The following is a 16,933-nucleotide window of genomic DNA, read 5'->3' as shown; positions in this document are numbered from 1 at the left end:
ATTCGGTGCATGTGACAAATAAAATTTGATTTGATAGGCCTTTCTGGTTTATATGGTTATGCTGGTCATAACGCTTTCTGACAGTCTCATAAAGTGTCTTTTCTTAGTCTAAGTAAAGTAACACGATGGTCATAATGCTTCGTTATTTAAAATATTATGAAAAAACATGACTTTAAATAAAATGTGGGTTTTGAAACTAATTTAGGTGTCATAACCAGCCATAAAATAACACAATGTCACAACAGGTGTAAATATGGGTCATAACAGTGTTATGACCATATTATGTCTGCTGTTATGATGTGTCAAGTAAAGCGTTACCCAAACGGTATCACTGAAACTAAATCAGACATTAAAAATGGAAGATAAGTATTTCATTAGACAGTGAGTTTCACACTAGAGAAATGAACACAAAGATTCAACAGTCTGAATAAAGTTTTTTTTTTTTATTGAATTGTACAAGCCTGAATTTATTCTACCCACACAGCCTGAATTAGGCTAGGTAACAGTCATTTTCGATAACATTCCACTCCTGTCACTTGCCAAATGACAGGAGTGGCAAGGAGTGGAATGATAGCTAAACAGACTGGTACCCAGACTAAATCTGAATTAGGGATTAACATGGGTAACCAGGAGCCTGGGACTGTCCCGGGGATGCTATTCACATTTCAACCAAAAAATTCGACTTCATTCTGTAAACCATGGGTTGCATTATCAAAGCACGTCTCTCGCCTATGCTTGTCAAAATAACGCTATCCCCTGCTTCTCTGCGTGGTCTCATACTGGATTCACAGCAAGCGTGCAGCCATGCCATTAACGCTATGAGTTTCCCTAACCATAGATAAACTTGTTGTTTCAGCTGGTATTAACCAACAATCTATGTGGTAACTGGGTACCTTTAGGTATTTACTTACTTTAATACAATTAAACTACCTGGTACCAAAGAAAAACTACAGACACCCTGGTTCAAATCCAGGCTGTGTCATAACCGGCCGTGATTGGGAGTCCCATAGGGCGACGCACAATTGGCTCAGCGTCACCCGGGTTTGGCCTGTGTAGGCCGTCATTGCAAATAAGAATGTGTTCTTAACTGACTTGCCTAGTTTAATAAAGGTTCAATAAAAAAAATGACTGGGTTTAGAGATAGCTCTCGCATCACCGGTCCCGCTAATCCGCCGCGCACTTGAATGTGCTTTGGCATTTAATGGTGTGTGTCCATTTTCTATAGAAACAGAGATTAATGCTGTTCCTCCTGTTCCCTCAGGGCTTTAGTCCTTCCTGAGCCGGGGCTAGAGAAACTTTATGGAGAACACAAGAGGACAAACCAGGCTTAGAGTCACAACGGCCAGGGATTTCTGAGTGTGTGCACATTCGAGTGTGTGTGATCAGGAGTTTAGCTGCACCCAGTCCAAAAGAGCCTTTCTGTCGTCGATGCTCCACAGTTCAGCAAACAACCTCTTGCTCTTTCTAGAGATCAGAGAGAGAGAGAGAGAGAGAGAGAGAGAGAGAGAGAGAGAGAGAGAGAGAGAGAGAATGAGAGAGAGATCAGAGAGGGAAAGAGAGAGAGAGATCAGAGAGGGAAAGAGAGAGAGAGATCAGAGAGGGAAAGAGAGAGATCAGAGAGGGAAGGAGAGAGAGAGAACGAGAGAGATCAGAGAGGGTGAAAGAAAGAGAGAGAGAGCGAGAATGAGAGAGTGAAAGAAGTGGATTAGAGGTAGGGGGAACACAATAGAAAAGTGGTTTTAATTCGATCCAATATAATTGGAAGCCAACAGAGAATTATATGGAATTATTCTAGTACAAATGTTTCAGTCTTGAAGTAAATCCATTTTGTGTGTTCTGAAATTTTGCCCAATATCAAGCCCCCCGCCATTTATGTAGATCTGAAAGGACTGATAAGTGTCCGCAATATGGTAGAATCAGAGTGCCGCCGGACCAGATAGTCACATATAAAATGCTACGTTCTGAAAATAATGTTTTACACTCATGGATATATATTCCTTTGCTACTACTGGTATGCAATTGACATTTGGCGAAAGTTGCAGGTGGAAATATTACTAGATCCTTTAAAGGAATGGGCTGATGTCAGGATGGTGGAACATGCAAAAACCAATCTGATTCTTTGAGAAATAAGACACCGGTCCCCAGGGGTGAATTGAGCCTTGATGGTAGAGGAATGAGTGGCAAGCTAGTACTCTACTGCACCCCACGGGCTCTGACTGTCTGGCACGAGACACACATTTCATATGGAAGGGATTACATGGTGTGTGTGTGTGTGTGTCTCTGCTAACAGGTAATACCTCTGCTAACAGGTAATTCCTATGGGAGACTAGCTCTGTACGCCCTGGCCTGCGGGTTGCCTGACACACGCACACCCTGCAAAATAACTTGATTTAATTAGGGGAATGATAATTTCATATTCCGCAATTAGTTAAATCTGAGTTAGAAATTAAAATTAAAGAAAAATAAATCACTATTTTAGAAAAAGCACAAAATCTTTATATGGTAATGAAGAAAATACCATTTTGAAGTGAGCCAACAAATACAGGTTCATCTCAAATAAAGCCTAGTACTTAATGGAAAATAAACCTGGTAAACATCTTGCAGCCCTCACCAAATCAGTTTAATTTAAAAAGATAAAGATACAAATGCGTTAATTACAAAATGTATTTCAGAAGAATAGAATATGAGTTGGCCTACTGTATGTTATCTGGCAATGGGCTATGCCATAGTCTGTAGGTGTGTTCATATAGCTGACAAGATATGCGTAGAAGTCCCATTCCATTATTTTATATTATATGATTTTCTAGTAAGAAGAATATAATTGAACTTAGTTGAATAAAATAGAAATTGTATTTTTCCCATTCCAGAGCAAGTGCGCATATGAAAAGGCTAAGTTGAGCATAAATGTGATCATTTCAAACAGGTCCTATATGCTACATTTAGAGTTATTTGGCAACTTTAGTTGTGAATGATACAAACTTTAGACTGTCTCAGAAATGAAAACAAATATGGGCTGCATGATGCGACAATACGCTATTGATTATTTGAGAAAGTCACAAAAAGCTTGCGCTCTCTTCCTTGCCTCAGGCTAGTTTCGATTTAGAATGGCCCATTATCAAACGGGCAGGAACAAGGCTTTCGAATAGCGAATGGAGGCTGCTTTCCCACCGGCAGGCTACTCCAGTTATTTCACTTCATGCCTCAACCACTGTTTGAGGAGCATGCAGCCTCTTGCTGCTCGAAAGGTGATATTTTGCCCAAACTCTGTATGCAGTGCGCCCTCCAACCATGTTCCTGCAGCCAGCCAGTGGTTCATATGGGAAACCAAGTGAAATATTTTCGGGAACATTGATAGTAACATGTTTTCACAACAAACATATTCCATTAAACTGTTGACTGCCCCCATCTCTGCATGTTCCAGAAAGGAATTGAAGGTGAGAGAAGAGATGAAATGCATGATGGTGAGATATTCTGTTGCTAAAAGTAATGTGTCAGCCTATTAATTATGAAAAAATAAAAAATTAATCAATAAACCAATAGCTTCGCCTAGGCCTAGAAGTTCTCTCCCAGACTCAAATATATACATTTTTGAGCGTAGCACAAGGTAACTAGTCCACCCAGTATGCATAATAATACAGTCCACACTCAAAGGTGAATATCAGTACCAAAGACAACTTAAATCAGTAAAAAAAAACAAAATATATATATTCTGTTATGCGTAATATGTGGTACGCTATGTCACAATCATTATTTTAATTATGTTTTTTTTGTGTGTCGGGGGCTCAAATATAGGCCTATGCTTATGTATAATTTATGCATATTTGGATTTGATTAACACTTTTTTTGGTTACTACATGATTCCATATGGGTTATTTCATAGTTTTGATGTCTACAATGTAGAAAAGCCCTTGAATGAGTAGGTGTGTCCAAACATTTGAGTGGTACTGTACGTAAATAAGGTATGTTTTTAAATTATGAATACATTTTTTTCTTTTCTTCGAAAAACCTGTTTTCGCTTTGTCATTATGGAGTATTGTGTGTAGATTTCTGAGTATTATTTTTTATTTAATCAAGAGACAACATTCACAAATTCTACAGCACAACGGCATGTCTTAAGTGTAAAACTAACAATGACTCAATAAGAAGGTAGCATGGCGGTTCAGAATGCCTCGTGAAAAAGCATATATATTAATGTCCCCAAAACTGACTAAATAATAGTACTTCTACGCTGATCTGCTCACTCGTGTGCAACAACATCCACACTGGATAACTCAAAACAGCTTGTAATGCTAGAGAATTGTATAGACAAAGACAACCAACACAGTCAACACCAAAACATAGCAGAGAGTAAACACAGAAAGAATAGAGAACCAAACTCTAAAGGAAAATGAAGAGACTCTTTGACTGACACGGATGACCTATTTCACCACCCTGTACAGTAAGCGTGGAAACCGATCTGCTAAAATCTATAAATGATATATTAGGCGTGCCCGTAAAAAGATGGAAGGCGAGCCTTTCAAATGAGAAAAATAAACAAAAAAGCCGAAACTAAACTGTCAATGTTATTGAACTTAAAATAAAGAACAAGATAAGAGAATGGCTTATTTGATATACAGACAATATGAAAGCGCAAAAATTTGGTGCTCTGGAGTTAATTCTTTTATATATATTTTTCACAGAAATAATAAAATACAATTAATCCTTTAACTATAAATACACTATACGATTCAAGTTAGGGAATGTTGTAAAATAATTGGTATTACATTTTTTACGTATAGTATTTATAAATAGATAAAAGATAGGATAATTCATTAAATAATAAATCCCCAAATACAAGGAACTGGTACACACAAAGTACCCAAAGCCAAAAAGTAGGCAGTAATCAACAAGGTAGAAATAAAAACACAACAAACAAGAGGACATAAAAAAGGCACAGCATGCGGGCACAGGATGTTGGTGGTACCTTCATTGGGGAGGACGGGCTCGTGGTGAAGGCGGGAGCGGAATTTGTGGAATGGTATCAAATACATCAAAACACATGGTTTCCTACTGCAAGTAGGCTATGCAGCCATGACAGAAAGTTGAACGCAGTCAGACTCACTGAAGCAGCACCACCCCCTCAAGAGTCTGAGCTTGCCTGGTAGAGTAGGCCCAAAAGCCTATGCCCCCGAATGGGTGAGCATAATATACTAGGATTTTCTCAAAGCTGCTAATGATAGTGGATTACCCGCAGGTACTGGCATTGCTGGCTACACTGGCTGCAGTAACCCATGGGGAGGGAGTCACACTCGGACAATCAGAGAGGCGGCATATTATTGTGGCCATGGAGGCACAGAATAATCAAAATGGTCTAACTGCACAGAGGTTCTTGAGAAGATTGGTCATAACGGTGGACCAGCTTGTGTGGGTGTTGGGGGGGGGGGGAGCTCTATAAGCTAGGACTAGATATTGGTTAATTAAATCTTCCCATTCCTACTCAATTTGTAAATAGCCAAACTGTTTTACACATTCACACATCAAGTCTTCCCTTGAGTTGGGGTCCGGGATGGAACAACTGTTGAAAATGTTAGCTTGTGTGTTTGTGTGTACGAAAGGTCAATCTATGGGTGGAAGGGGAGAGGGGCAGAGGTGTTTGTTTGGATGGGGTGGGTTGAGTGAGTCTATGCATCCCACATCTGTTGACAAAATGTAGAATTCATACTGCCAGCCCTTGTTACAGGTGACAATCCTTCCTAGAAGTGCTGATATTATTATGCAAATTATTTGTCAATTGTGGGAATAAATTAAGATATGCAATGTTTTTTTTAAATATATTTTTAAATAACTAGATGCAGTAAAACAGAGGTGAAGGCATTCAAAATGTTGCTGAGAATCTGGTTCTGTACTGTAAGTGGCAACATGTGCTAATTTTAAAGGATCAAATCAAATGTTATTGGTCACATACACATACTGTATTTAGCAGATGTTATTGCAGGCATAGCGAAATGCTTGTGTTCCTAGCTCCAACAGTGCAGTAGTATCTAAATATTCACAACAATACACAAATCTAAAAGTAAAATAATGTAATTAAGAAATATATAAATATTAGGATGAGCAATGTCAGAGTGGCATTGACTAAAATACAGTAGAATAGAATACAGTATTGTTAAGGGAATTTTTATCAATGATGACTAATTATGTATACATTTCAATCAGGACTGACTAATCAGAATACTATTATGTTACTGTGTATGTACTAATCAGAATACTATTATGTTAGTGTATATGTATGCATTTTATTTTTAATCCTAGTACTGAATATAATGTGTGTAAATATAATCAAGAATTAGAACAATGACTGTCTGTACCATGGTAGAAATGGATGAACTTATAGCCAGTCTGGCTACACAAGCTGACCTTGGCTCAGTCATATATTATCTTAATAGGGAGAGACATGCAAGAACCCTACAGCCATTTTACTAGAGCGGAGATGACACGGGCTAGTACTGAAACTAATGATGTCATTTTCAGTTTATAACCTGTGGTAAAATGTGTAAGGAGCAGTACTCTCGTGAATAAAAGCTGCTGGTGGACTTTAAGACTGGGCTCTGTCCATTTTATACAAATAAGGTTCATACAAATCCTTATGAATTGACAGAGTGATTGATTTTAATTGGGTATTAAAACAGAGGAATTTAATTCCGGTAACAAGTATATACATACGAGATGAGTAAAGCAGTATGTAAACATTATTAAAGTGACTAGTGTTCCATTATTAAAGTGGTTAGTGATTCCATGTCTATAAGGCAGCAGCCTCTAAGGTGCAGGGTTGAGTATCCGGGTGGTAACCTGTTAGTGATGGCTATTTAACAGTCTGATGATGTACATAACATTAGCCCTACCCTCCGGCACCATCACTGTCCCACCCACATTATGCTTAACAGTGAAAATATCATGGTACAGCTATATGGACACTCAGTTATCATGGTATTTCTTAATGGTAAGTTTACAAAAATATTATGGTATGTATAATCTAAACTTGTATCTCATTATGGCAAGTGGTGAAATAAGTATAGCTGGTTATAATTGTAATGGTTTAGCAGATAATAATAAAAGACGATCAGTCTTTACCTGGCTTCCTTCCCCTAGAAGGAATATAATATCTATTGTTTACAGGAAACTCATTCTACACCTTTCGAAGAAGTTGTATGGAAAAATGACTGGGGGCGAAATATATTTCTCCCATGGGCAAAGAAACTCAAAAGGGGTGATGATATTAATGAACAATCATTGATCCGAATATGCAAACTGTTCAAACAGATCAGCAAGGAAGGTGGATCCTTTTAAATATGCTACTGGACCCATACACAGATCTGGCTCATTGATCTACATGGTCCAAATAATGATGATCCACGGTTCTTCAATAATATATACACTACCGTTCAAAAGTTTGGGGTCACTTAGAAATGTCCTTGTTTTTGAAAGAATAGTAATTTACAACATTAACAATGTCTACACTGTATTTCTGATCAATTTGATGTTATTTTAAATGGACAAAAAATGAGCTTTTCTTTAAAAAACAAGGACATTTCTAAGTGACCCCAAACTTTTGAACGGCAGTGTATAATAATTTATCGAGCTTACAGGCAATACACTCAATTATTACAGTAGGAGATTATAATACGGTTTTAAGTACCTCAATGGACTGCAAAGGAATTCACACCACAAACTATCACGCTCATGCACTTAAGGAAATTACGACTATTATGGATATATTGGAACTAGCGGGTATATGGAGGCTTAAACATCCTGACCTAGTGAGATATACATGGAGGAGGCTCAATCAAGCAAGTCGTCTTGACTAATTCCTTATGTAATTTTCGTTGCTAGCAAATGTTTAAAGAGTGTTGATTGGTGACAGAATGCGGTCGGACCATCAAATAATTGGTATACACATTACTCTTACAGAATTTCTGCAAGGGCGAGGATACTGGAAATATAGTCAAAGCTTACTGCATGACAACTTGTTTTTAACCAAGACAGAATAATTTATACCTGACTTTTCCCTACAGAACATAGGTACAGCAGATACCCTTATTGTTTGGGACACTTTTAAAAGTGCCTTTAGAGGCCATGCATTTCAATACTCATCTATAAAACAAAAGCAATTTAGGGTCAAACGAGTCCATATTAACAAAGGAAATAGAAGGTCTAACAATGCAGATAGATGGTAATAAAAACTGTGCCATAGAGGCACAGAATAAGTTAGAGGAAAAACAAAAAGAAATGGAGGAACTTATTGAAGAAAGATCAAGTGTAATATATTATAAAAATAAGGCGAACTGGAATACAGGGAAAAATACACATTGTTTTATATTTTTTATCTTCAACATAGAAATGCGACCAAAAATAATTTACTGAAACTTGCTATAAATGACAGAGTCATCCATGATTCATGTTTTAATTTCAGTCTCCTCCATCTCCATGAACTAAAGTTAATTGTAAGGATTTTTTTTCTATTAATAGTGTAAAATTAACAGCTATACAGAAAGACTCACGTGAAGACCTAATTACAGAGGAATAACTTGTAGATGCAATTAAAGCCTTCAAGGTCATGAAAACTTCAGGGCTGGGTGGCACACCAGTTGAGTTATATCAAATATTTTTTCGATGTACTCAAAGTTCTGTTTTAACCAATCCTATAAAAGCGGTAGACTATCTGATACTCAGCAAGAAGGTCTGAATTCACTATTATTGAAATAGGACCCAGGTGGTAAATACAGTATATAGATCCAGTCCACCTAAAAAACTGGAGACCCCTTACACTATGTTGTGATGTCAAAATCCTAGCAAAATGCATAGAGCATATAATTAAATGCCTGGACCATTAGAATTTTGAAAAATCTCTTATACAATGGGTTAAAGTTATATATAGTAACCCCAGGTGTAAAATAGTAAATAATGGCTTATTATCAGAAAGTATTAAATTGTAAAGAAGAGTAAAACAAGGATGTCCATGATAGACATTTCTATTTATTACGGCCATCGAAAAGTTAGCTATTAAAATCAGATCCAACAAAAATATCAAAGGGCTAGAAATCCAGGGCTTAAAAACAAAGGTGTCATTGTATACTGATGATTCATGTTTTCTTTTAAATCCACAATTTGGATCCCTGCACAGCCTCACAGAGGATCTATATCACATTTCTGGATTATAACCGAATTATGATAAATGCACCATATTTTATATTGGATTGCTAAAAATAAAAGTTTGCCATTATCGTGTTGTTTACCAATAAAATGGTCAGACGGTGAAGTGGACATACTTGGTATTCATATCCCGAAAGAACGAAATGATCTCGCTACAATACATTTTAATAGAAAGTTAGCCAAATTAGATAAAATCTTGTTACTATGGAAAGGACAACCTGTCTATTTATGGAAAAATCACCCTGATTAATTATTTAGTCATATCCCAGTTTACCTATTTGCTTATGGCCCTGCCTACACCTAATGACTTGTTTTTTAAATTATATGAGCAAAGACTATTGACCTTTTTTTGGAATGACAAACCAGACAAAAATTAAACAGGCGTATTTATATAATGAATATAAATTCGAGGGGAAGAAATGATCAATTACTAAAGCATTGGAACACTTAATAAAGGCTTAAATCATACAAAAACTATACTTAAATCCGAACTGGTTCTCTAGCAGATTGGTAACAATAGTTCACCTCGTGTTCAAGAATGGACTTCTTCCCATCATTCAGATTACAACATTTCACTTTCGATTATTTAAAAAAATGAAATTATCTCCAAAATATTGCTATTTTTAAAAGAAGCCATAGAAAGGGGCGGCAGGTAGCCTAGTGGTTAGAGCGTTGGACTAGTAACCGAAAGGTTGCAAGATTGAATCCCCAAGCTGACAAGGTAAAAATCTGTCGTTCTGCCCCTGAACAAGGCAGTTAACCCACTGTTCCTAGGCCGTCATTGAAAATAAGAATTTGTCCTTAACTGACTTGCCTAGTCAAATAAAAAAATAGCTAATGAGCTGGGTGCAATTTCACTTTAATAATCTTTGTAAATTATATCATAAATAAGACTGGTCGAGTTACGTCACACTTGCAGTTAACAAATATATATGGAAATGCCTGCTCTATCCAAAATTACAACTGATTGCAGCATTACTACAAAAATGGACGAGGCAAATGGAAAGGGGAGAAGGTAAGGAACATGTCTGTCGGCCCTGTATTAAAGACAAAAATTGGCTATGAATAAATTATTTTAATAAATTCTGAATAAAACAGTATAACAGTTTGATTTAAGGAACAAAAAAAAATTGACAGCTGCGCCACACAGGTTGCAAAATAGTTGGGAGGAGATTTTCGACACACCGATTCCATGGCACATGGTTTATGACCTGATACACAAAACGACGCCGGATATCAAAACTTTGAGTTTTTCCATTTAAATTATTATACAAATTCTTGCAAGCAATAGAATGTTATATTCAGTATATGGGGAATACAACCATCCTAACTGCAGATTTAGCTACGAAAAGACAATCATTAGATCACTGGTTTTGGTACTGCCCATATCTACACTACATGACCAAAAGTAAGCAGACTCCTACTTGTTGAACATCTCATGGGCATTAATAGGGAGTTGCCCCCCCCCCTATGCTTCTATACCAGCTTCCACACTTCTGGGAAGGCTTTCAACTAGATGTTGGAACATTGCTGTGGTGACTTTCTTCCATTCAGCCACAAGAGCATTAGTGAGGTTGGGCACTGACTTTGGGTGATTAGGCCTAGCTATCAGTCTGCGTTACAATTCATCCCAAAGGTGTTCGATGTGGTTGAGGTCAGGGCTCTGTGCAGGCCAGTCAAGTTCTTCCACACCGATCTCGACAAACCATTTTTGTATGGACCTCGCTTTGTGCACAGGGGCATTGCCATGATGAAACAGGAAAAGGCCTTCCCCAAACTGTTGCCATGATGTTAGAAGCACAGAATTGTCTAGAATGTCCTTGTATGCTGCTGCGTTAAGAATTTCCTTCACTGGAACTAAGGGGCCTGAACCATGAAAAACCGCCCCAGACCATTATTCCTCCTCCAACAAACTTTACAGTTGGCACTATGCATTGGGGCAGGTAGCGTTCACAAGTCATTCGCCAAACCCAGACTCATCCATCGGACTGCCAGATGGTGAAGTGTGATTCATCACTCCAGAGAACGCATTTCCACTGCGCCAGGCTCCAATGGCAGCAAGCTTTACACCACTCCAGCCGACGCTTGGATCTGCCAAGACAGCAGCTCCTCTTCCTGGGGTCCAGCAAAATTAAGGCAGTTTATTCCATTTAAAAAACAATACATTCACTTCAGATTTCACAACACATTAAGTGTGTGCCCTCAGACCACTACTCTACTACCACATAAAATTAAAAATCCTTGTGTATGTGTGTGTATAGTTTATCGTGTGTGTGTATGCATGTGTCTGTGCTGGTGTTTGTGTCTCTTCACAGTCCCTTCTGTTCTATAAAGTATATTTGTTTCTGTTTGTATCTCATTCTACTGTTTGCATTAGGTATTTGACATGGAATAAAGCCCCATGTAGTACTGTGCGCCTCGGATAGTCTGTTCTGGACTTGGAGACTGTGAAGAGACCTCCGGTGGCATGTCTTGTGGGGTATGCATGGGTGTCAGTAGCGCTAGTAGTTCAAACAGACAGCTCAGTGCATTCAACATGTCAATACCTCTCACAAATACAAGTAGTGATGAATTCAATCTCTATTCCACATTTAGCCAATTTTCCAAAATCACTTTGTGGCACTTGACCACACGACTGAACAGTAGTCCAGGTGCAACAAAACTAGTGCCTGTAACCTGCCTTGTTGATAGTGCTGTTAACCTTTTGCGACTAGGGGGCAGTATTTAAATTTTTGGATAAAAAACGTTCCCGTTTTAAACGGGATATTTTGTCACGACAAGATGCTCGACTATGCATATAATTGACAGCTTTGGATAGAAAACACTCTGACGTTTCCAAAACTGCAAAGATATTGTCTGTGAGTGCAACAGAATGTTACAGATGTTACAGGCGAAACCCAGATAAAAATCCAATCAGGAAGTGCCGCATTTTTTGAAAGCGCTTCATGCCAATGACTCCTTATATGGCTGTGAATGGGCTACGAATGAGCTTACGCTTTCTACGTATTCCCCAAGGTGTCTACAGCATTGTGACGTCTTTTTACGCATTTATGTTGAAGAATAGCCGTAAGGGACCACATTGAGCAAGTGGTCACATGATGGCTCCCGCAGAAAATCTTGCGTAAAGTACTGAGGTAGCCATTATTCCAATCGCTTCTAATGAGAAACCAATTGTCCCGACGGATATATTATCGAATAAATATGTTAAAAGCACCTTGAGGATTGATTCTAAACAACGTTTGCCATGTTTCTGTCGATATTATGGAGCTAATTTGGAAAACAGTTTGGCGTTGTAGTGACCGCATTTTCCAGTCGATTTCTCAGCCAAACTTGAAGAAGAAATGGGAGCTATTTCGCCTACAAAAATAATATTTTTGGAAAAAGGAACAGTTGCTATCTAACTGGGAGTCTCCTGAGTGAAAACATCCGAAGTTCTTCAAAGGTAAATGATTTAATTTGATTGCTTTTCTTATTTTCGTGAAAATGATGCCTGCCGCTAGCAGAGCCTAGCATAGCATTATGCCATGATAAACTTACACAAATGCTTGTCTAGCGTTGGCTGTAAAGCATATTTTAAAAATCTGAGATGACAGTGTGATTAACAAAAGGCTAAGCTGTGTCTCAATATATTTCATTTGTGATTTTCATGAATAGGAAGATTTTCTAGGAAGATTTATGTCCTCTGCGTTTTGCTAATTAGTTTGAGGCGATGATTACGGTTCCGGATCCGGGTTTGAGAGTCACAAGAAGTTTAAGAAGGTAGAGCAACACTTTATTATGGACAGACTTCTCCTCATCGTAGCTACTGTTGTATCAATATTTTTTGACCATGACCGTTTACAATCCAGGGTTACTCCAAGCAGTTTAGTCACCTCAACTTGCTCAATTTCCACATGATTTATTACAAGATTTAGTTGAGGTTAAGGGTACAGTGAATGATTTGTCCCAAATACAATGCTTTTAGTTTTTCAAATATTTAGGACCTTATTCCTTGCCACCCATTCTGAAACTAACTGCAGCAATTTGTTAAGTGTTTCAGTTATTTCAGTCGCTGTAGTAGCTGATGTGTATAGTGTTGAGTTATCTGCATACATAGACAAACTGGCTTTACTCAAAGCCAGTGGCATGTTGTTAGTCAAGATTGATTTAAAACGTTTTGCAGAAGTGTTCTCATACTCAGTCATTGGACTGCTCAGCCGAAAGAGTGTCCCACTGTGTGGAATAGTGTGTGTCTTTTTTGTATGTGTACCTTCGGGCTTCGACGATGTTCTTTAGCTCCTGTGCTTTGCGTGCGGCGATGTGGAGTACAGTTTCTGGAATCTCAGCCAATCGGGCAACATTTAGCCCATAGCTCTGCCCAGCCGCCCCCTCAGTCAACTGGTACAGGAAGGTGATGAACTCTGGCTGCACCTCAACGTCTACACACACGCACACACAAAGGTATAAACACAACTTTGCTATGGTTAGCCTTACTGGACTTAAGTCAACCGTCCTAACTAACCCTTCATAAACCCACAGCCTTGGTTAAACTCTACACAAGGTTATTTCTATAAATAATGGGGACAATGTGTGACATTGTTTAATTGTTTTGAAACAAAAATAAAAAGGAGTTGTATGCAGTTCTATGTGTAGTTAGAGGAATAATAGTGAATATATGCAAATTGGCCCATAACTCCACCTATACGATAACATATGGCTAGGACTACACATCCTTCAAGAAGGGTTCATACAGATATTGGCAAGTCAAATTCGAGGACTTTCAGGGACTTTTTCAAGTACTTATTTGAAATGTTTAAGGACCTCAATGTTATACAATTGTACAATTTACATAACTGTACATACGCTGAGTATTCCATGACAGACTGACCAGGTGAAAGCTTTGATCCCTTATTGATGTCACTTGTTAAATCCGCTTCAATCAGTGTAGATGAAGGGGAGGAGACAGGTTAAAGAAGGATTTTTAAGCCTCGAGACAATTGAGAAATGGATTGTGTTTGTGTGCCATTCAGAGGGTGAATGAGCAAGACAAAATATTCAAGTGCCTTTGAACAAGGTATGGCAGTAAGTGCCAGGTGCACCAATTTGTGTAAACAACTGCAACACTGTTTTTTTTTCACGCTCAACAGTTTCCATTGTGTATCAAGAATGGTCCACCACCCAAAGGACATCCAGCCAACTTGACACAACTGTAGGAAGCATTGGAGTCAACATGGGCCAGCATCCCTGTGGTGCCTTCGACACCTTGTAGAGTCCATGTCCGGATGAATTGAGGCTGTTCTAAGGGCAAAACAGGGGAGGGGTGACCAACGAACACAATTGCATTTTATCGATAGCAATTTGAATACACAGATATACTGTGATGAGATTCTGAATCGTGCCCATTGTTGTGCCATTCATCCGCCACCATCACCTTATGTTTTAGCATGATAATGCACAACCCCATGTCACAAGGATCTGTACACAATTCCTGGAAGCTGAAAATGTCCCAGTTTTTCTGGCCTGCATACTCATCAGACATGTCACCCATTAAGCATGTTTGACGTGTACGACAGCATGTTCCAGTTCCCGCAAATATCCAGCAACTTCGCACAGCCATTGAAGAGGAGTGGGACAACATTCCACAGGCCACAATCAACAGCCTGATCAACTCTATGTGAAGGAGTTGTGTCGTGCTGCACGGGGCAAATGGTAGTCACAACAGATACTGACTGGTTTTCTGATCCACTCCCCAACCATTTTTAAAGGTATCTGTATTCACAGTCATGTAAAATCCATTGATTAGGGCTTAATAAATTAATTTCAATTGAATTATTTCCTTATATGAACTGTAACTCAGTAAATTCTTTGAAATCGTTGCATTTATATTTTTGTTCGGCAGGCGGACTCCGGGTCAGGGACAGGCAGAGTTCAGTTATCCAGAGGTGGAGCAAAGGTACAGGACAGCAGGCAGGCTCAGTGTCAGGCAGAGTGGTCAAGCAGGCGTGTACAGGGTCAGGACATGCAAAGGTCAAGAACCAGGAGGATGAGGAAAGAGAGGCTGGGAAACGATAGGAGCCGACAGGACAACGCTGGTTAGCTTGAAAGAACAAGACGAACTGGCAACAAACAGACAGAGAGCACAGGTATAAATACACAGGGGATGATAGGGAAGATGGGCGACACCTGGAGGGGGGTGGAGACAAGCACAAGGACAGGTGAAACAGATCAGGGTGTGACACTATGTTCATGAATAGCGGTAACATTAAATCTCACAATTTATGTTTTTATAATGAAAAAGAAATTTAAAAAACTGGTTCCTTTTGTAATGGAAGTATTTGTATGGAAAGCCAAGTTGAAGCCAACATTAGATGTTGTCGTCCACATAATAAGCGCACTGCAACAGAGTAGAGCAACACCCTTCAATTGAAGCAGAGGGAAAATGACGAAAGTGGACACATCTCGCACTGGCTGAATCCACGTTGTTTCCACATAATTTCTATGAAACTACATTGAACCAAGGTGGAATAGACATTGAATTGAAGTCTGTGCCCAGTTGGCTCTCACAAAAAGTAATTAAATAAATCACAGATAATAAGGGAGCAAGAAAACATATAAATTGGCAACAATAAATACAAGGACTTTTCAAGCACCTAATTGAGGAAATGTCTGATTTTAAAGGTAGGCTCATTCCAACAAATTCTTATTTACAATGACGGCAAACCCAGACGACTCTGGGCCAGTCGAGTGTCGCCCTATGGGACTCCTATCAAGGCCGGATGTGATGTAGCCTGGATTTGAACCAGGTACTGCAGTGAGATGCAGTGACTTAGACCACTGTGCCACCTGGGAGCCCAAATCAAGCAGACAACAAGATGATCAACATCAATTCGCTAGGGATATTAGAGCCAACGTGGATCCAGGCACAACTGTCTTCCACCGGCTGTCACGTTCTGACCTTAGTTCCTTTTTTATGTCTTTATTTTAGTTGGTTAGGGCGTGAGTTGGGGTGGGCATTCTATGTTGTTTTTCAGCCCAGTGTGGTCTTTTCCACCTCGCCGCACTGGCCTGGCTACGGGGAGTATCCAACCAGGTAGGGTTGTGCAGGCTCGGTGCTCGAGACCTCAAGTGCGCCTCCGTGCTCGAGACCTCAAGTGTGCCTTCACGGTCCGGTCTATCCGGTGCCTCCTCCATGCACCAGCCCTCCGGTGGCAGCCCCCCGCACCAGGCTGTCTCTCCGTCTCCTCCCTACAGGTGCTCCCGCCTCTCCAGCGCTGCCAGAGTCTCCCGTCTGTCCTGAGCTGCCAGAGTCTCCCGCCTTTCCTGAGCTGCCAGAGTCGCCCGCCTGTCCTGATCTGCCAGAGTCTCCCGCCTGTCCTGAGCTGCCAGAGTCGCCCGCCTGTCCTGGGCTGCCAGAGTCGCCCGCCTGTCCTGGGCTGCCAGAGTCGCCCGCCAGTCAGAAGCTGCCAGTGCCGCCCGCCAGTCAGGAGCTACCAGAGCCTCCAGTCAGCCGTCCGTTACTCCGGTGCTGCCGGAATCGCCCTTCACTCCGGAGCTGCTGGAATCGCCTTTCACTCCGGAGCTGCCGGAGTCTCTCGCCTGTCCGGTGCTGCCGGAATCTCCCGTCCATTCGGGACCCGTTGCTAGGGTCCCCAATCCGGGGTCGGTGGCGAGGGTGGGACGAGACTATGGTGGAGTGGGGCCCACGTCCCGCTCCAGAACCGCCACCGCAGTAAATGCCCACCCAGACCCTCCCCTATAGGTTCAG

At 40.0% G+C, this 16,933-nt stretch overlaps 1 protein-coding gene across 4 annotated transcripts in view; it reads right to left on the bottom strand.

Moving 5' to 3' along the window:
• Positions 1 to 428: 428 nt before the first annotated feature.
• Positions 429 to 16,933, bottom strand: part of msh3 (mutS homolog 3 (E. coli)) — a 141,722-nt gene continuing 125,217 nt past the window's right edge. For 2 of the 4 annotated variants that reach the window (XM_064973548.1, XM_064973557.1), the window contains exons 23-24: positions 13,439 to 13,607; positions 429 to 1,464 (exon numbers count right to left, since the gene is read on the bottom strand). In XM_064973548.1, the coding sequence (XP_064829620.1) occupies positions 1,383 to 1,464; positions 13,439 to 13,607 (251 nt within the window). In that variant the 3' untranslated portion in view covers positions 429 to 1,382. The remainder of the gene's footprint in view (positions 1,465 to 13,438; positions 13,608 to 16,933) is intronic. The other 2 variants (XM_064973565.1, XM_064973574.1) reach the window with 1 other exon arrangement.

This window comes from Oncorhynchus masou, chromosome 1, assembly GCF_036934945.1.
Source record: "Oncorhynchus masou masou isolate Uvic2021 chromosome 1, UVic_Omas_1.1, whole genome shotgun sequence".
In the NCBI taxonomy this organism is placed as follows: Eukaryota; Metazoa; Chordata; class Actinopteri; order Salmoniformes; family Salmonidae; genus Oncorhynchus; species Oncorhynchus masou.
This window is presented reverse-complemented; position numbering and strand designations above follow the sequence as displayed.